Source organism: Chelonoidis abingdonii, chromosome 1 (assembly GCF_003597395.2).
Source record: "Chelonoidis abingdonii isolate Lonesome George chromosome 1, CheloAbing_2.0, whole genome shotgun sequence".
In the NCBI taxonomy this organism is placed as follows: Eukaryota; Metazoa; Chordata; order Testudines; family Testudinidae; genus Chelonoidis; species Chelonoidis abingdonii.
The window spans coordinates 312,449,746-312,471,136 of record NC_133769.1 but is presented as its reverse complement, the minus strand read 5'-3'; the positions used below and the strand labels follow the sequence as shown (position 1 = coordinate 312,471,136).

The following is a 21,391-nucleotide window of genomic DNA, read 5'->3' as shown; positions in this document are numbered from 1 at the left end:
GCTGTGCTCTTTTTGTACAGTTGACCCTATAATCACATTAGGACCATGCAGTAACAGCATCATGTGAAGTATTATGCAATGATAAACACACCCTTACTGCACTGATGTCACTAGAGCTGTGCTTATTTACCAGATCCAGATTCTACTGAGGATCTAGCCCATGGTTAGATGATATGGAATTAAATTACCTTTGGATTTAGTAGTAGTGAGCTATAGAAACGAGGGATTCATAATTAAATTAAATTACTTGTATTGATCAAGTAAATCCAGTGTCTGGGCTGGATTCTCCTCTCACTCACACTAGTGTGTAACTCCCTTGCATTCAATTAATCACAGTAAAACTCATGTCAGTGAAAGGAGAATTAGGCCCTATATACTTAAAATAGAAATAAAGGGTATGGAAATTATAAAGTACTTATCCCTTATAGTTTATAGCTAGGTCCAATTCTGCAAAAGACTATTGATGAACATGAACATAAATAATAACCACAAGATACATTCAGTTGTATCCACACTCTTGCAAGTCATTTTCTGCAAACAGATCATAGCAGCGAATAGTTATTTGGAAGATTATTTGTGGAATGTGAAAGACTCATGAAAATGTCAGTATATTGCCCTCTTGAAATACAGTATCTTTGATAGTCCATTTAGAGCCAGAGTTAGTCACCAAGGCACTTTTGAAAATCACAGTATGCACCTATCTGCAACTTTAGGCACCTAAATATATTTAAAAATCTGGTCCTTACTGTTTATAAACATTTCAGCCATTCAATCACGGAAACAGAAATAATTCCATGTTACTTAAGTGATAAATCACACACCACAAGTAATGTACAACATTCGTTAGAACAAAACATTATTTGCAAAATATGTGCTTTGACAGCTCCTAGGTTGAAATATGTTCATATAAAGTGCATGAACAATTTCAAATAACAAATAAATTTTAAAAAATGGATAGTCTGTAGATAATTCATAAAGAGAAAAAGGCTAAATTTAATCAAATAAATTCATTATAATGTTTGCTCAGTTCTTCTTCAAGCTTAGTTGAAAAATATTCTCCATACATATTCTCAGAACTGCAAGGAATTTCTTTTGTTCTAATTCTCAAACAAACTTTTTGTTCCCCATTTTTTCTCTTTCCATAACCTACTGTACCAGAATTTCACGATATCCCACACATTTATCTAATCAAGGTTTTTGCAACGACCCTCTGCAGTCTGGCAGAGACAGTATTGATTTAGGAACTAGCAGTTGTGACAATTCAGTCACAAATTGGAGCTGGCTCGGTATGTGGGCTTGTCTGTCATGAGCAGAATTCTGATCCAAGCTGGTCTCATGTTTAAAAAAACAACAACAAAGAGCTACTTTTATCTGTTATGCTCTGAAGGAAAAAGGATTACAAAGGCTAAATAAGCCATCTGAGTACTTAGCCAGCAATCCTAAATAGCACCCTGATAGGAAGTACAGGCAGAGAGCTAATTAAATTAGCCTTCTTTGATTTATTGACAAGCAGAGCAACAGATCACACAGAATTGTCCCACAAAATGAATAAGCATTTTGAGCCACACATTTGCTATGGAACTTCCACCCCTGCAAAGTCCTGTCATGGGACTTAAGTTTAACAAGTCCTGATCATTTAGGTCAATGTCCCTCACTCACCGAAGCAGAGCCATATTGGTAATAATATAGCAAAGCATATTATTTTGCATGCATGATCTTAATCCCATTTTTAATGTCCAGGACAATCTAGTGGTTAATTAGCAATTTGCTGCCCACCACTATGCAAATGAATGACAAGTAAAAGCCTTCTGCATCTGTAATTGTTCCACTGATTTACAAGCCACTTTTCCTTCAGTGTTCGTTCCTCTGTGTGGGTGCATTCATGCATCATGTATTCCATTATTTTTAGAAGCATGCTCTGTGCCCTTTTGTGCTCTCCTAGTTCCAGCATCCAGTAATTACTACTTTTTGGATACCATGGACCTGATCCTCGGCTAGTGTAAATCAGAATAGCTCCACTGACTTTAATGGAACTATGCCAATTTACGTCAGCTGAAAAACTCGTCTTATATTTTTAAGAAAGATGTTTTAGGGCACTTGGGATTTCTTTGCTGAATAGTTGAGAATAAGATTCAGAAAAAGTCAGAGTACCATAAATCCTAATTGCAGCTTGCAAACACACATACATGTACATTTATTTATATGTACAGATCTGCTTCTGCTTTAATCCCTAGAAGAAATTGTAATACTTTCCTAATATTTGATTTTTCTCCTGAACTGCTTTTATAAGTATAACACAGAGTATACTTAATCCATTTGGCTACTTTCTCACAGTTTTTACTGGTGGGTTTTTTTAATGTTTTACATTTAGCCTTGGTATTAGAGAGCTCTTGTGTTAAATTAAGTCAATTAATAAATGGAGACATTAAACAATCAATTTTGTCTGCATATCTCCACAGCATTATGTATGGCTGGCTGTAATCACAAGATAAATGCAATGTGCTGATGTATGGTAATGTTCAATAATGCATTCTCCACCAGGCTCAATTCATCAGGGAGTTTTTGTAGGCGAGGGCGGGGGGGGGAAGCATTTGTTATTGGCTGTCTCTGGACCTCAAGGATAACATTCCGGTCCTTTTGATTGGCTGACCCACTGCTGCAAGATTCTAACCATCTTATTTTGATGATGAATATGAAGGCATGCTAAGCTGTGCAGGAGTGTAGTTCTCACAGGCTGCGCTCCTTCCCCAGTCTCAAAGACTGACAGTCTCCTTCCTTGCTTTTCTCACCAAACAACAACAACAAAAGTTGTGATGCTTTTCTTCACCCAGTGCTTTGGGGCTGTATTAGATCTTATTCATCTTAGGTTTCAACATTACAAGGCTAAGAGGGTTTTTTCAGCTGCTGGGCAACTTGTCTGTGTTGTAAACCCAACACACAGCCTAAAGGTGAGTTAAAAATATGTTTCTATTCCAGTGTTTTATGCTACTCATTTGTTTCTCCATAGGGAGTGAAATGATGCTTTAGCACAATAGGACAGATTGTTGTGAGCACATTACTAGCAAAGAGACTGTTTCATATGGTCTTTCTGTTTGGTTTACTTTAGAGCTAAAGGCAAGCAATCAGTGGCTACAGGGAATACTGTGAAGTTGTTGCTTCTCTCTCTAGTAGCCCACCCCCCCCTCTTCATCTGTGTATCAAATATTCCAGAGGCAAGGGTTTGGAAAAAATTGTTGGAAAAGTTAGTTTAATGAAAATCTGTTTCCTTTTGTGAAACAGTGCAAACACAGATCCTGGAAATCTTTCCTAACTGTCTGATACCAAAGGGTAATGTGCTGCTGACTAGCAAGCTGAAGAGGGAGAGAGGGAGGTTTTCTTTGAGAGTCTATTTCTTCTATAGGGAATTTGGATAATTTCATCTGGCATATAAAGTGCCCCATGTCATTTGCAAGGTGAACATATTTTAGTCATGAGTTTAAATTAGCCTTAATAAAGCAAAACCATTTATAGTCACCATAAAAATAACCCTCTTGCTATATTCTCTTAGTAAGTTTCTAGATTTCCATTGACTACGTGGCAGTAGCTGAGCCTATGCCAAACCCCAATGATTGTGATCTCATCTAGAGAGGAGCTAAGCAACTAGTGAGGCAAAGAGACTATTGGGAGTCTTTAATTGGTTTATTATGATAACAAATTAGCAGTTTTATTAGTGCCCATCTTGGTTGCTGGAGGTCCTCACCGACCTCTCTTGAACAGAATGTCCTGTCCTGCCATCTAAAACCACAGATGGATTCTTTAGGCAGACTCTTCTTTGGCTGTTCCAAAGTCCTTGTCAGGAACTCAAAGGGAACCTCTTCCCAGCATAGGGTGTTAGGGGATCCTTTGAGAGAACGGATCTCGCCTCAGAACTCAGGGTCAAAGGAAGGTAGGCATCTAAATGCCTTTAAAATACCATTGGTTATTGCCATCACAATCTTGTTTTTCATTATTCCAGAAAGTAGCACTCACAAAATGCAGACTGTTAGGAATGCTATTTACAGTGTCGGACAACACTATCTTGGAGAGTCCCACTGATGAGAAGAGGTTATTTCTAGAAGTACAGCCACTCCTGGAGGGTATGTTTCTAAGCATGCTGAAAGCATGTTGGGAACCCCCAGCAGTATGGATGAGGTAGGGCAGGGCTGCAAAGGGAACGTTTAACAACTAGCTCACTTTTCATCTCATCTCTTGCAAAGTGAGTCTCCCTCTCCCCCACCAATACAACCTATCTAAAAAAATGATTATCTTAAGGTTTGGTGTGACTGTTCAGAATAGGTAGGAACTATGTAGAAAGAAATATTCAGACTCTGTAAGTGGATGGAAGATATTTTAACAAAATGGAGAATTCTACCCTAACCCCTTTGATGTATCACAGTAGCAGGAGACCATCAAATCATTCTGCTTAAAACAACAACAAGAAGCAGCAAATGAGTGTCCTAGGTTATTGCCAGTTGAGGTACAGTGGAGCCTAGACAGGTGCCAATCCAGTAGGATGTAGAGTGCCCATGGAAGGCAGTGGAAGTTTAGGGTTCTCAGGATCTCAGCAGATTGGGCTTGCAGTTAATCAGAGCAATTTCTCTCAGGTTGGAGCTGCAGTCTGTACGTTCCAATGCTTTGAAACAATTTGGTGTTGCTCTTCTTTATCCCCAGAAATAAATAGTGTCTCACTTTCTGAGCTCATAGTGGCTGAGCCCTTCAGGGCCCTGATTCAGAGCCCACTGCCATCAAAGAGTCTTGCCATTGATCTCACTGGGCTTTGCATCAGGCATTACATGCAGAAGTCTCACTGAAGCAAATGGGAGTTTCAGGTTTGGTGGAACAGCAGGATTGAACCCATAACAAAAACTCCCCTTTCCTTCAATGGGAGTGGCTTATATGGCAGGTTTGCAGGATCAGGCCCAGTGAGCCTGTTTCACTGCATACTTTATAACACTAGGGGGATATGAGTGTGATCAAGAAACCATTTCAATATGAAAAAAACCAATGACGTGTACAGTGAAGTGTGCTGCCAACTTACTAATATATAAGTGCTCTAACTATTACTTGGAACTTGACACAGAACATGATACTGGTGAAATATTTCCATATTTGGTAATAAGAATAATAACTGTCACAGGGCAAGCATCTGAAGACTACAAGCAGATTGGGCCTCATAGCGCTAGGCACTGTATAAATATATAATAAATTACATAGATTATGAACTTTAGAAATAAAGTGTCCCAATATATTAAAATACAAGTGATGTATTACAGTACTTTAAAATAAAAAGCCAAATATACTCCTTAGGTGACTTACAGTATTATGACAAACTTTGATGTCCCATATTTGATGATCCATGTTTTGGTCATTTTAACCATAATTTGTTTTGGACAATCCTAAAATATAAATCAGGATGTAACAATGAGAATACAAATCTGACTGAGAACAAGGGCCATGAACACAGGCACTTTCCTCACCCAAAATGATGAACATTTGTGCTCACTCTAAAATTGTGATCTCTTTGGGCAGGGGTTGCTCTTACAGTAGCAACCAGATTTGTGCAGCGCCTAGCACAATGGAGCACTGATGTGATTGCTACTGTAATATGAATAACAAATAAGTTTTATCACATTTCTTTACATAATCAATTATCTTGACAGATCCTCCTTTGGTGTACACTGGCATAGCTCCACTGAAGTCAGTTTGTGCCAGGGCCCTGTTCCTGCACCATTAAAGTCAATGGGGGCTTTCAGTGCATGTAGGATCAAGCCCAATCTGAGGCTCTGTGGTTACACATCATGTACATTTGACATGATTCAGTGATCCTGTATTTATCAAGATGTTTACTTGCCAATGCAGTGCCAGGAAATGCTAATATTCTGCAGAAAGAGATATGTGAAGTTCCAGTCTTCCTAACATGGTGGTAAATCCAGGGGAATTTCAGTGAAGTCAATGGAATTACTCCAGATTCATTCCAGTGTACTGTAACTGAGATCAGAATTCAGCCCTAAGACTGTAAAGAATGTGCTACTTTACCAATTCCTTTAGTGCTGGTCTCTGTGTTGGCAGTAAAATACACACTTACAAACATATATTCGTCCTCAGGCAGAAAAGACTTAACTAGGGAGGCTTATGCTCCATTTAGAGTATTTTTAAAAAAATGCTAAAATATCAATGCAGATAGCTGTATTGATCCGCTGTTATTTTCTCTTCATATGACAGACTAACACAGGCAGCTGTAAACAAGAACAGACAAGATTACAACCATCGCCCTCAATTTTCTTTATTTGATGTGGGTATAAATAGGTTTTTTGAAGCCTATTTCTCTTTCTTGCAGCTTTTTGTACTTTCTCCTTTCATGAGCTTTCACAAGAATGCCACAAGCATCTTAAAACCAGAGGCATGTGCTGAGCTGTAATCAAAATTCACTTGCTGAGCAGAGAAAATCATGTATTTACCATGCTTCTATAGGTCACCTTCATTCCCAATCATATTATATCCATTACTTAGCAACCTGGGATTCCTTCAAGCATACAGACAATGTGATGCCTCCCTTTTGAAATAAAAGGCAAAACCATTATTATGTAGCTAGCCACTAGCTAAATGATTACAGTCTTTAAGACTATGATAATTAAAGGGGGTTGCTTAAAGAAGCAATGCTTATTGTGCCTGGATAAAGGCCATTTAGCTTACTGTGAAAGTTTTAAGTACTTTCTCTGCGTGGAAAGAACAGGAATGTATTCTGGTTCATGCGCAAAGAAGGGTCAATGTGTTTTCTTTCTTTTCTTTCCTTTTCTTTTCTTTCCTTCCATTAGTGATAACTCCACTGTACAGGTTCCTCAGCCCCTCTTACACCTTCCTTCCATCAGCCCTTTCATGTCTTATATTTCAATTCCCAAACAGAACATAAGAATGCAGGAAATTACAGGGATGGCAGAAGTGAACTCAAAAGTCTCTGCTTCTTTCCTTTTGCTGCAGCAGTTCAGCCTTACAATGGAGTATTTCCACCTTAATTATTTATTATTATTATTATTAAATAATAATGATGATAATAACAGTAACAGCAACAATAATATAATATTTTTATTACGGTTGTGCCTATAGACCCTAATCAAGATAAAGGCTGTATTGCGCTAGACACTGTACACACACTCATTATAAAAAGACAGCCCCCAAAACTTACATAAAGTCACCAGGGCATAAATTGTAACTCTAACTTGTTGTGATTAACACCACCTTCCTTTGTTTATTTCATATTCTTGGTGTAAATAAGTGTGTTGTTCTTATGAGACCATCTTTTCTTCTTTCTACAGGACCTTTAGGCTCTCGTGACATTAAATATGGTTCCTTATGATAAAGAGGTGCCTAAACACAGTTTAATCTTGTAGCCATTCGGAGTATTGCATGGCTCACAAGGCCAAACTGTTATAACCGGATCATAAAAAAACCCAAACAAATCTGCTTTAACTGAAGGAGAAAAGGGTTTTTAATCCTGTTATAATGCTTTGTCTCCATGCACACTGGTCAGCCAGACAGCATTGTAATCCACTTTATCCCCAACAGACTTTGAACCAGGATTAAGTGCCGTGGTATATTGTACACATGTGGGATTTAATTATTTATTTAGTGTAAGGAAAGAGAGAGAGGCAGCTTGAAACATGCTGCTAACAACCCACTCTGCTATATTGTCCCACTCTGCCCACCCAGAAGCCCTTCCTTTCTGGTTCAGGATTCCGACTAGTTTAGTTCATCAGGCAATTTCCCATATTAAGTAGTACTATGGTAACAATCACCACTAGAGGGCATTCAGAATACAATGTGTACACACATACTACATTATAAACATGGTTAGTCTGATAGTGCAAATGAGTCCTTATTAGCTTTAGGTTATTTCTCAATTAGTATTTGACACAGTGTAATTTGAAGAAGAGATAAAAGCTTTAGCTAAAGCCTTAAATGTGCGCATAGTGTCCCCAGAGAAGGCGCCAACCATAGCTGACTCGCTGCATCTCTTAACCACTGCCTCAGCTGAACAGGCTTCAAAATGTAAACCTGGAAATCAGCTTAATGACAAATAGCCAAGAAATCTCCGCAGTTTGCTACGTCTTTGTGCAAACGCAACCATCGTGATTCACGCACAACCCTTTTCCTGCATCAAAGGCACGTGGGAGCATGCTTCACTGACTCTCCCTTGGGGGAGACCATCTATTAATGCTGCTATCTGTCTAATCCCTGGAGTTCTTCCCTGTTGTAAGCCATTAACCCTGAGTTTATACACACACCCCACAGAGGCTTAGGACAGGGCAACAAGGGCTTCATTTTCAATGTCTAACACAGACATTACAGTGTAAAATTAGGACAGCTCAGAGTTTAAATGTAATCAGATAGAACAGCAATTGTGATCTCTCCTAAGAGAAAATAAAGCAAAAGAAATGGTGGGGAAAATAGCTTCTGACTTAATCATCTTAAACTGACCCCCCTCTTGTGGGAGATTAACTATTGCTGTTGTCTGTTGTGATACAGCATTGGGGGCAGGGGGAGGACAGGTAAATATGTTGTTTGGTGTTGAGAGGAATGTGATTTTAAAGAAGTTTTTATTAAAAAGAAAAAGTTCCTCACAAGAAGTTTCAAGTCAGGCATTTTCAACAGAAGACAGTGCAGTTATTATAATATTAGAGAAATACCCATCTTCTCAGCAGGGGATTTGACAGCAGGTGTTTATAACTAGCTATCTAATATGGTCCCACATGCTGATCCATCAGCTCCACCCACAACACACTATAGCCATCATCTTTCAACATAGTTCTTAAATTCTATTGCACATAATGGGCCAATACATCTCAGGAGAAATGTAGACTCATAGGGTGACTAATGCTAACACAGTAGGTGCAAATGAAAGAGATGCGTGAATGAAAGGCCTGACAATGTGAAATGAGTTGATAGGTCTCAATCCAGTTCCCAGTGGACATGTGTCGCACAAAAAATAATCACAGCTGGCACTAATTGACACGCTTTGTAGGTTACTCAGCAGAAAAGCCACAGATTAAATGCAATATTGCGAGCCCCATGCATTCAAAAATCATGGGTTTAGGCACTCCCAAATTATGAGTTTGGCTCAAAAATAATGAGACTTAAATAAGAATAACTGTTGGGCTCTTTTTGTTTTTTGGTGTTGGAGACTTTATGGTCTGTTTTCAAGCTTTTCTCTGCACCCACGAGGGCTAAAAATGTGCTTATCTTCCTTAAATGAAAGCTGAGATGCTCAGGTTCCAGCATGTGGGTTGGGGGCTCATAGCAGACCTTCAAAATTGCTAGACTTGCAATAAAATTGTCCAACTTGGCAACACTGCTATGTTCATGGAGACTGAATTACCTTCTCACCCTCCTTATAAATCAGGGTTAAGACATCTTCCCAGTACAGGGTGGGAAAGCTTTACACTGACACTGCCTATTCTGACCCAGTTCTGGGAATAAACAGAAGCTATAATAAATGTCTGACACACAGGCATACTGATAAGAGACTGGACTTTATTTCCTGGTTCTACTCATCTGACCTGGGTCAGGGTGACAAAGGTTCATACTCCTGCCATATGAGAAGGATCAATAACCTGGGGAGTCAGTTTACACAGAGAATTCCAGAGCTGTCAATCTGGCACCTCTCCCCTGCACATTTACACACACAAAAGAAAATAAAAGGCCACTTCATTTGCCTTGAGAGATGTTGCCCCCAGGCCTGTGCCTGGGAGGTGGGAAGGGAAAGAATGCAGTTTCAGTCTGATAGGATGAAGCTTTCTTTAGAAATCAAAAGTGATCTAGGAAATATTTTGCTCCTATTATGCTCAATTTTTATAATAGTTGCTGTAATGCAAGTAGAGATGAGCTGCCAAATTCAGTTGATCAGGATCCAGATCCAAACTTTGCCAGTTTGTATATGTTCAGAGCTGAGGTTTTTGTCTGGACACAGCTGTAAATGTGAGCAATTTCCTAGCATGCCCCTTTGTCCTGATAGGTGTTATATTTGGAAACTGAAAGTCTGACTATCAAGGCATTCAACACCTTATTGGATTGCTTCATTTTTATTTCTTTTCATAGCCTGCCTCTTTCTGTAAAGTACTTTCCTCTCCTTTCTGTTGTTCCTCACACTGCCACTTGTCTGCCGTTAGAAAACCTGAAGCAAAAGATTTTCCTGCTTGCTTTTTAGTAACCTGATTTTGGCCTGCTCCTGTCTCCACTGAAGTTAAACTCCACAGACTTCAGAGCAGGAGTGGGTTCCTGATTTGCAATTTAACTAATTGAAACAAAATTGGAATCATTTTTCTATGCAATCAATTCAGCTATTGATAGACTACACCAGCAAAACAATCACCAGTCAGAAGATATTCAGGAACTGTAAAAGCAGAGAGATTTAGCCCCTTTCACCTCATTGATGTGAATGGAAACATGTGGCTAAATCCGAATGCATCATGTACCTTCAGACGTTTGTCAATATCTCTGTTTATTGAAATTAGTTTCTAGGGATATATGGGTTCAGTGGCAGGAATGAGTATAGCTGCATCAGGGATAAAATTTCAGTGGTTCATGGAGGTTTTCTAGTAACCTCAGTGTGAGCGTCGTCTTCAACACTTAGCCAGACAGTCGGCCATAGCGATCGTTCGCCATTTGACCCGTTCCTACACAACCGCAAAGTCTTGATGGCCTGAGAGTCCGACACCACATACAAGATTTCTGCCTGATGCATGAAACATGTTCTACCCAAGTGTTCTATGTCAAGAGGAGGGGAGGGAGAAATATCCTGGCATTTCAAATGAGCTGCCTTACGTATACTCAGTGTACCACCTGAATCAAAAACAGTTAACGTATTTAGAAGGATTTCTGAATGTCTGGCAAACATTAATGGATTTATCCTCACATCATCCCCGTGCGGAAGGAATGTGTTGTTATCCTTATTTTACTGATGGTGAAATTGAGCTCCAGAGAAGTTAGGTGAGTTGCCAAAATCCTGCAGGAAATCTGTGGCACAGATTGAAATAGAATCCAAATCCCCTGACTCCCAAGCCTGGAGCTTACCAACACTATCCTTTCTCTGGCACTATCTGTCCATTGAAATGAAAGGCAAAACACAGAAAAATGGAGCACAAACGAGACAGAAAAATATTGGATCAAATCAGTAACCTCTCATTGTGTAGAAAACAAATAGAGGCTACAGATAAACAATGAGGTGGGCTTCAACAGAGCAGAGAAGAGCATCACCCCATCAGAAAATGAAAATATGCTTACAGTGTTAGAGGCTGCCATGTGGAAAATAAGCAACATAATAAGTGTGAAAACCTAGTAAAGAAACACAAAGGGGGTTCTGTGTCCTGGCTGGGGTAGGCAGAAGGTTATGGTCACCTTCAGGCTTTGCTAAATGAGAGTTTGAGATGGTAACTGCAGGATGATGCTATTGATAGTGTCAGAATATTTAGCATTGCAGAGCCACATGCTGCAAACATATTTGTACTGGACTTTAAGCACAGGAGTAGTAACATGAACTTAAAGGAATTGCTTAGAATGCTTAGAATTTAGCGCGTGTGTAGGATTGGGGCCTTAGTCATCTGTCTTCAAGTTAGAGGTATCCAAATTTCATTCAGCTGGAGCCTGTAGTAGGAACTTGCCAGGAACCTGAGAGCCACACTTAATATGTATAAAACAGAATAAAATTCAGCCACCTTCTCCTTTTGATAGGGAGGTACATGCTAGAAAAATTACTGGTCCCAGTGCTGCAATGCATCATCTGCTCCAATGAAGATGCAGGGTTGCATATTGGGACCTGTAGTCTCTACCGTCTGCATCCCTCTGATAATGATAAGGACAACTGTAAACTACATTTTAGAGCAGGGGAACGCAACCTATGGCACAGGTGCCGAAGGCAGCACTTGAGCTGATTTTCAGTGGCACTTGCACTGCCTGGATCCTGGCCACTGGTCCAAGAGGCTCTGCATTTTAATTTTAATTTAAATGAAGCTTCTAAAACATTTTAAAAACCTTATTTACTTTACATACAACAATAGTTTAGTTATATAATATATAGACTTATAGAGAGAGACCTTCTAAAAACCTTAAAATGTATTACTGGGACACGAAACCTTAAATCAGAGTGAATAAATGAAGACTCGGCACACCACTTCTGAAAGGTTGCTGACCCCTGTTTTAGAGTTATGTAAGCCAGGTTTGGCTTGTGGGCTGCATGTAAGTTTCTTCTTCCGAGAGGTACTAAGAGCTCGAGAGAAGATGTCTCTGATTATAGGTAGCTATCACCTAACAAGTAGTAAATCCAGCCAGGCCACTTCCAGGTCTGAGACCAAAACTAACAAAAAATGGTTTCTTTGGTTTGTCCAAAAGAAAATCTAGCCAAGATTGCCAGACCTCTTTAAGATAAACACAGGTGATATGGATATGATCACAGCATCCAAACATGATATGCAATATGATTTTACAAGAGTGTGCAAGTTGCCTCAATGTACAGATAAGTCACCATGCTTCCTGTCCCAAAAGGCATACAATCTAATTTCAGATAACATCAAAAAGAGGGTTGCCAAAAAAATAGCGTGAGGGTAGAGGACAAAGGCATGGACTACATCACTGAGATTGTGTGGTTACTCAGCGAAGATGTGGAAGATACTTAGCAATGTAAAACAGACATTTAATTTTAAAAAAGGGTCTATACACAAATAAATACATGTCCTTGACTCCTTTCTTGTAGGAGTCATGGAAGATGGAGCTCTTCAGGAGAAGTGGAGAATGGCTTTTCACACTAGCTCAGAAAATATGTAGGGAGGGCAGTTGAAGCTGATAAACAGGGCATTGACGCTGTCACGATTGGATTAGGAAAGGACAGTGTGGGTGGCTAGGCTGGATAAGCAGGCAAGGGCAGAGCTGTGCAGGCCCTGGAGTCCAAGTACAGGAAGTTTAAACCTGCAGTGGAGAAGGGGAGCCAGTGGAGTATTTTGAAGGCCGTCGGTGATGTGGGCAGATCACCAGGCTAGGAATATCATTTTAGCACCTAGTAACAAAGAGTCCTGTGGCACCTTATAGACTAACGGACGTATTGGAGCATAAGCTTTTGTGGGTGAATATCCACTTGCCTCTGACAAAGTGGGTATTCACCCACGAAAGCTCATGCTCCAATACGTCTGTTAGTCTATAAGGTGCCACAAGATTCTGTCACTGTTTACAGACAGACTAACACAGCTACCCCTCTGATTTTAGCAACTATGTTTAATAGGTATTGTAAAGCGGGGTCTTGTGGGTGTAGGAGAGACCAGAGATGAGAAGAATTACTCCAAAATATGCTTAGGGATATGTCAGTCACTCATTGATATGTACAGGCAATGTGAAATACATTACTAAATGGAGAAGACAGAGTGCTCCATATCCAGTTCCCTACAGCAAGCCATGTTTTAAGTAGAGCTGAGAGAATAATTTGCTCAATGAATTTAGCATCCTTCTCCTTGTGGAATGTCTGCAACTGGATCAAGGTTGCCTTGCTTAAATAAATGTTATAATTATTTTTTTAACTCTATGACTTGCTCACAAGCAGTTCTTTAGCAATCACGTTAAGGGAATTTTAGAAAATACCTTTCCCTCCTCTGGGCCACACAGACTTGTCTGAGGTGTCATTCCTAAAAATAATTAAGCTGTTTCTAATACTTATTGGCTGGGATGCAGAGTTTAAATTTAATTTTCTGTCCTCTCATTCCCACAAAGTAATTCTGTCTAGTTGGTGGGTCACGGTCCTACTTGCAAATAGGGGGCAGGGGTCAGATCCATGTTTGACTTTAATTTTCTCTGTGCCAGGGCTCTAGTGAGGGGCTTGAGGAACTGCTGTCAGGGTCCCATCCCCTGTAAAATACCCCACTTGTGCATGAATGCTTGACAGTGAACTCTTGACAATGAACTCTTCTCACACGCTTTTCAATGTTTGTAGACTGTGAACACAAAAAAGGCAGCCAGGTGGCTGAATCAAATTCATTTTAAACTGGAATTAATGCTTGCAGGCAGTTTTCTATATAGTTTCAACCAGCTCAAGATTTAAGGTATCTTGTGAAAACAGATATAAGCACTTGTGGTAGTTCTAAATCATTTCACCCAATTCCCCCTTGCAGCCTTACTGGAATCTTCCTTCCAATTGTAACTTTTGCCTGGAATCTCAGAAGAGTGTAAATCAGCCAGGAAATAAATAAATTTAAATTCATTTAAAATAAATGAAACTTTTACTGGATTTCTTAGTGTAACAGAAAATATTTCAGAAAGAGACTCAAAGCTAAGGTTATGAGAGGTGGTATAAACACAGCCACAGGCTTGTAAATAACAAAGTCCTGATTACCAAGCCTGAATTTTCCTTTCAGGCTGTTGGTGCAAGATGAAGACACTATCAGAAAACAGATCTGAAACTAGCTGAATCTCTCCAGTGGATCTGGCAGGGCAATAGTGGATAATTTAACATTTCAGTTAAACTGGAAACATTAGCTTAACTTGCAAGACATCTCTCAATAATTTTTCCACCCTTTAATGTATTTTTAATAGTGAGTCAATGATTAGAAAGAATCTTCCTTGATTCACAGATAAATCCAGCAGCAATAGTATGTTACCCTTGGCGGTGTCAAGGCACTAAGCCTGATTATTGTTTAAGCGAAAGTCACTTTGATTTGCCAGAAGCCAACCGACCTCCTTTAGCAAGAGAACTGAGGCCTGGTCTACACTACGCGTTTAAACTGACTTTAGCAGCGTTAAACCAATTTAATGCTGCACCCGTCCACACAACGAGGCCCTTTATATCGATATAAAGGATTCTTTAAACCGGTTTCTGTACTTCTCCCCGACGAGAGGAGTAGTGCTGAAATCGGTGTTATCATATCGGATTAGGGTTCGTGTGGCCGCAAATCGATGGTATTGGCCTCCGGGCGGTATCCCACAGTGCACCATTGTGACTGCTCTGGACAGCAATCTGAACTCGGATGCACTGGCCAGGTAGACAGGAAAAGCCCCACGAACTTTTGAATTTCATTTCCTGTTTGCCCAAGTGATGGTACAGAATGGCTTGGTAACAGCTTCATCATAGCACTGGGATCTGAGCTCCATTCAGCTCCTCCCTTTCATGTTAAAGAAGATTCTGTACTGCCTGGACTATCATAGCAGCAGGATGCTGGGTTCCTCTCCCCAACCAGTTAATGTCCTACCTGACTATCAAGAGCAAACCGGAGGGCTGCCCCCCCTCATTTTATCCACTCTAACAAGTCAGTGTTTCTTATTCTGCATTCTTAATACTTCATCTCTACACAAATGGGGGGACACTGCAACTGAGCCCAAGAAGTTGAGAGCAGGGAAGCACACGGGTGGGGTTGGTTGCAGGGGCACCCTCTAGAATGCATGTAGCTCATTGTTTCTTGCGTCGGAATCTGACACGGAGTGGCTGTGCTCTCTGGTTCTCTGGTACACTGGTTCTCTAGTACACTTGCACCATATTCTAGGCAGGACTGACTCTATTTTTAGATACCATAAAGGAGGGATTGACTCAGAGAGATATTCCCATTTTTGTCTTTGCGCCCCCGGCTGACCTCAGCCAGGAGCATCCATGACAGCAGCAGACAGTACAGAACAACAGATAACCGTCTCTGCTATCTTGCAAAGGCAAATGAATGCTGCTGTGTAGCGCTGCAGTACCGCGTCTGTTAGCAATATCCAGTAGACATACGGTGACAGTAAAAAAAAAAGCTGAATTGGCTCCATGGTTGCCATGCTATGGCGTCTCCCAGGGCAATCCAGGGAAAAAGGGCACGAAATGATTGTCTGCCGTTGCTTTCACGGAGGAAGGAATGAGTGACGACATTTACTCAGAATCACCCGTGACACTTTTTTGCACCATCATGCTTTGGGGTCTCAACCCAGAATTCCAATGGGTGGGGGAGACTGCGGGAACTATGGGATAGCTACATGCTAGCTACCCACAGTGCAACGCTCCAGAATCGACGCTAGGCTCAGACCATGGACTCACACCACCGAATTAATGTGCTTAGTGTGGCCGTGTACACTCGACTTTATACAATCTGTTTTACAAAACCAGTTTATGTAAAATTGTAATAATCCCATAGTGTAGACGTACCCTCAGACTAAAGACGCAGATGTTAAGTAGGGAAGGAAAGACCTTTTCTTGACTCACTAGCAGGGAAAAATAATTGACACTGAACCCAGCCTCTCAGCTCTTTATAAAAATAACCCTTTTTGTTCTTGCCTTTTACAACTTACATGAAAGTTACAGATGAAATAACATAATGCATGTAGTTCTTTTCATTCAGAAGGATGCCAAAGCACTTCGTATACTGTGGGCCAAATTCTGCTCTCAGATACAGCTCACCTAAAGCCTAACTGATGTACTTGTTTATAATTCATGCATCACTATATAATTTCTGAGCACTTTGGTGCTTGCCTATAACTGAAAGCAGAAAATAGAAGAAGCAACATGATATAATGGGTTGAGTCTTATGCTGGGAGCCAGTTTTGCTAGTACCTCACTGTCTGGTCTTGGGAAGTCCCTTAACCTCTCTGGGTCTTGCTTGGTCTCTATAAAATTGGGTTATTAATATTTTCTGACCTCACGTGGATGTTTTGACACTTGAGTCAAAATTTTTAGATGTGGGTGCCTAAAGTTAAGCTCCTAAATCTGTATGAAGGACCTGTAGATAAGGTCCATATGACTTTTCAGAAGTGCTGAGAAACCTGCTGATCCCACTGGCATCAATGAGATTTGTGGGTACTCAGCTCAGCTCACAATCTGGCTACATGTTCTTAGGAGCTGGAATATGAAATTTGAAAGTTAAGTGTAGGTACCCACATTTCATATTTGTGGCCCTAACTACTTCATGATGATTAACCTGTACTTTGAAAATATAAAACACTTAAAAAGTGTTAAATAATGCATGTAGGGATCATTCCTCCACTGTTCATACGCAGCCACCAATGGAAAAGAATGAAGCAATCATTCTGCACCAGCATTACACAGCACAGTTTATCTGTTTGTTTTTAGGAGGGAAAGTGAAGAAAGCTTTCCCCACCTGAAACTGTATGGAGTTGGGTGGCTGTTTAGGTAACAGAAAATTATGATCTGAGGTAGAAGTTAGCTGGGATATCATGGCTGGCCAGGATACGGGTACTAACAACCTTCCTCTTCTGAAAAGTGCCCGTGTCTCTTTGGGAGTATTCACACTCAGTATAGCTCACCGTGGATTACACCTTTACTTTTTCCCCAGTAAAGACACAATTTAACACCTTCTACCTCAATGTAGACTTCCACCTGGGGTAGACTTCAATATGCTACATTGAGGTAGAAGGTGCTAACTTGGGTTGTCACTAGAAAAAAGGTTGAGGGATCATGAAAGTTGGTAACTTCAATATATTTTTCCAAGTGAAGACAAATCTTTTAATGATTAGTCATGTCTCATCTATAAGAAAGACCTACCACAGCAAAGCATGCTGGGGCATTTGTCAGCATTGTACTAACTTAAGTGGGCAGAGTGGAGCCTACTGAATCAGAACTCTGCTGTACCAACCTTAGTTTTCCTTGGAGGTCTCTCATCCACATACTGACCAGGCCCTGCTGAGTTTGGGACATGACAAGCTCACAGCCTGAGGTGGTCTAGTTGCAGGCAGAATTCTGAATAAAGTGAGATATTTTCAACACAATTTAGCCTCTGACCTTTAAGTCTGGGACACATAAATCTCATTTACACCCATCCAATATCCTAATGTTACACAGTAAACGCAAAATCAATTCAATGCCCTTAAGGGGGTCTTGACGGGCAGATAACACAAGGGGATAACCCCAAACCTTTGCAGATTAGGGTAGAACAGGAACAGAAGTGCATGTCAGAAGAACCAGGCGTCACCCAATGAAATGAATAGGCAGCAGGCTTGAAATACAACTTTCATGCAGCCAGCCTGGGGAACTCATTGCCAGGGGATGCTGTGAAGGCCAAAAGTATGACAAGGTTCAAATAAGAATGAGATAAATTCATGGAGGAAGATAGGTCCATCAATGGCTATTAGCCAAGATGGTTGGGGTGCAACTCCATACTCTGGATGTCCCCAGCCTCAGACTGCCAGAAGCTGGGAGGGGACAACAGAGGATGAATTACTCAATGATTTCCTATTCTGATCATTCCTTCTGAAGCACCTGGCATTGGCCACTGTCAAAATGGATGGACCATTGGTCTGGCCATTCTTAGTGCTTATGTCAGGGAATGGTCTCTATACAGGTGCAATGTGGTTCAAGGAGAGCTCTTACTTTATCCTGTCAATGTGTCTTGTTTTTCAGTTTTATCAACAAACATCTTACACGGTGTTTGAAATTGTGTACGAAATTTGTATTGTTTGTATTCATGTTATATCACCACAATCAACTGTTTTCTCATCGTGGCTTTTTAAAAAAAAATAAAATAAAAGGGGGGAGATTTTGAAAAAAGATAAAGGTCTGAATTACCGAAAGAGACACACATCTCCAACATCTCCATTAGTGAGAGAGGTACAAGTCATGCAGCAAATTCCATCCAAACCACTGTCTTGCTTTCCTGTAAAACAAAAACATTACTGGGAGCAAAAATTCAAGTGGAAATTGAACCTTTCCATTGTCTTGTGAGAATTCTAGAAATGTAAGGCTGGAAGGGACCTCTGGAGGTCATCTAGTCCTTCCCTCTACCCTGAGGCAGTATTAAGTAAACATAGGTCTTCCCTGACAGATGTTTGTTCAATCTGTTCTTAAAACCTCCAGTGACAGGGATTCCACAACCTCTCTAGGTATCCTATTCCAGTATTTAACTACCCTTGCTGTTAGGAAGTTTTCCCTAATATTTAACCTAAAGCTCTCTTGCTACAGTCTAAGCCAATTACCTCCTGTCCTACTGTGATGCTATCTTGGAGTGTCCAGAACTATAAGCCACCTTGTTACCTTCTGCCTCAGTGAAAGTGAGATTTGCTGTTGCTAAACTGTACCTCAGCTCCCTGACACTCTGTCTTGTTAGCTAGCCTAGCAAACTCCTCAGGACTCTGCCAGTACTTTCCTTTCCTGGCAGGGAACTATGGTTGCCCCCAGTTCCTCTGCAGCATCCAGCCCCTATCACTGGACACTCACAAAAATTACCAGGTGCACTGTCTCCAAAGAGACAGAGTACACACCCGTCTGCTGGTTCAGTAAAGGATGCATGCTTCACTTAATATAATAGCACTGAGATGGATCTATAATAAAACTTACTGTTTTATTAACAAAGAACAGAGATTTAAGTGATACTAAGCAGAAATAATATAGATGGAAAATGGTAACAAAAGTATGATCATCCTTTCCAGTGACTAAAACTTAGTGGATTGCATTCCTTGGCTCAGATATGTTTCTTACCTAAAGCAACTTTCCAGCATCACCCCCACACGTAGCAGGAGATCCACAGTTCATACAGCAAATGCTTCCTCTTTGTTCCCTAAGTAATGGATAACTAGGGGTTTATTCCCCTTCTATTTATAGTCCAGTCAAGCTTTGAAATGTGTAATTTTGAAGTGTATCCTCAGATAAAGTTTTTCTCCCCTACTGTTGGTGCTTTCAGAAGCTTACAGCATGTTATTTCCTCATGCTCCTGATAACCTGCTCTTCTGTTGACTTAGAATGCAAATGAAGCATCCTTTGTGCTGGTTTCAGAATACTTGATTCACAATAGATTCCAAGGCTGACAGGTAAATCCATATTCCTTTGTTTAGGACAAACTTGTTTAACAACTCTGCCACCAAGATGTATTTTAGGAACATATTTCCAGCACACATGCATAATTCTTTACACACCATCTGTACATACATCACACAATAATAATAGTGACTGCTGTGTCACCAGCTTTCATTTGACTCTTCATACAATACTCTTTGTAGATAAATACTGTCGTGAGTTTGTCAAGCGTAATATGGGTAGTTGTTACATGGCAATGAACCCTTTGTCAGTGGGTATTAAGGGGCTCTTAGGGTCACCTCTATCCTCAGTGGACAAAGAGAACAATCGATCACCATTCTCTTTATAACAACCTCCTAGATATCTGAAGACAGTTATCATGTTGTCTCCTCAGCCTTATCTTCTCTAGGCTAAACATGACCAAATCTTTCAACATTTCCTCATTGGTCACGTTTGCTAGACCTCTTTTTTTTTTTTTCTCTCCTTCGGACTCTCTCCAATTTGTCTACATCTTTCTTAAAATGCAGTACCCAATAATGGACACAATACTCTAGCTGAGGTGGCACCAGTGCCAAGTAGAGCAGAACAGTTACCTCCCATGTCTTATGAATGACATTCCTGTTAATATAGCCCAGGAAAGAGACATATTTCTTAAACTCAAAACTGCTAAGAAAAAGAAATGTGTGTGCATAATGGGATAAATCCTTCCCCAGGCAGTGGCCTGAACCACTGGGCTGTGGGTTGGAGTATTCCATAGGGGTGAAACAGAAGGAAATCTCCCCTGGTTGCTGAGCCACAGAAGAGGATCTCCTGCTCCACTGAGAGCAATGGCTGGCAGATTCATTTAGCAGCAGATCTCTTGTCCTTGCCCTGTCTCTCCTGCAGTCATATCTCATACTGCCTGATGACAGCAGGCAGGGAGTTCCTACATAGCAATCAGGGGTGTGTATTCCTGGCATAGGGTCATCAAAGGCTTCCCTGTACATTGGAACTATTCCGCTGCATCTCAACACTGCTAGGTCAGTCTTTCCTCCAAACACCAAAAAAAAAAAAAGTCAGACATTATGGGCCTAACCCTATGGAAGCATGTTTTGCATTGTATAACACAAATGACCACTAGGACGCCTGTGAGGGATGCTCCAGCTCTTTATCCCAGTATTTAGTAATAACTTTGAGATGCAAAGGGTTCTTTTTCATCATATATGGATGGCATGAATCTGAAGAGTTTGTGAGAATCTTTATTACACCCTGTTGTGATGCTGGCGGACCTGTGTGCCAGCTCATGCCAAGGCCCCAGGCCTCCCGCAATGCCATCTAAGGCATAGCTGGAAACCAATCTGGCTCACCTGTGTGTTAGCATTGTTAAAATAGGTATTAGAGATATATGAATGTGTTTACTCTTTAGGACATGCTTATAGGATGCTGGATGTATTAATCTTACTTATAAAGTCTGTATTCCATGTTATAGGGTAATAGTTAAGTGTTTGCTCTGTAAGTATAAAAGTGTTTGCTCTGAAACTGTAAACTCCCACAGCCAGGAGAGAAGCATTACCAGCTGTGAAATACCAGTTCACCACAAGAGGTGTTATCTCCTCTCCAACAAAAGAGAGGCTATAGACACCAGACAAGCCATTG

General features: G+C 40.5%; 1 protein-coding gene across 1 annotated transcript in view; it reads left to right on the top strand.

The window, feature by feature from the left end:
* The first annotated feature begins 2,721 nt into the window (after nt 1–2,721).
* Nucleotides 2,722–21,391, top strand: part of SIAH3 (siah E3 ubiquitin protein ligase family member 3) — a 72,465-nt gene continuing 53,795 nt past the window's right edge. The window contains exon 1 of the mRNA XM_032790002.1: nt 2,722–2,948. Coding sequence (XP_032645893.1) covers nt 2,814–2,948 — 135 coding nt within the window. The 5' untranslated portion in view covers nt 2,722–2,813. The remainder of the gene's footprint in view (nt 2,949–21,391) is intronic.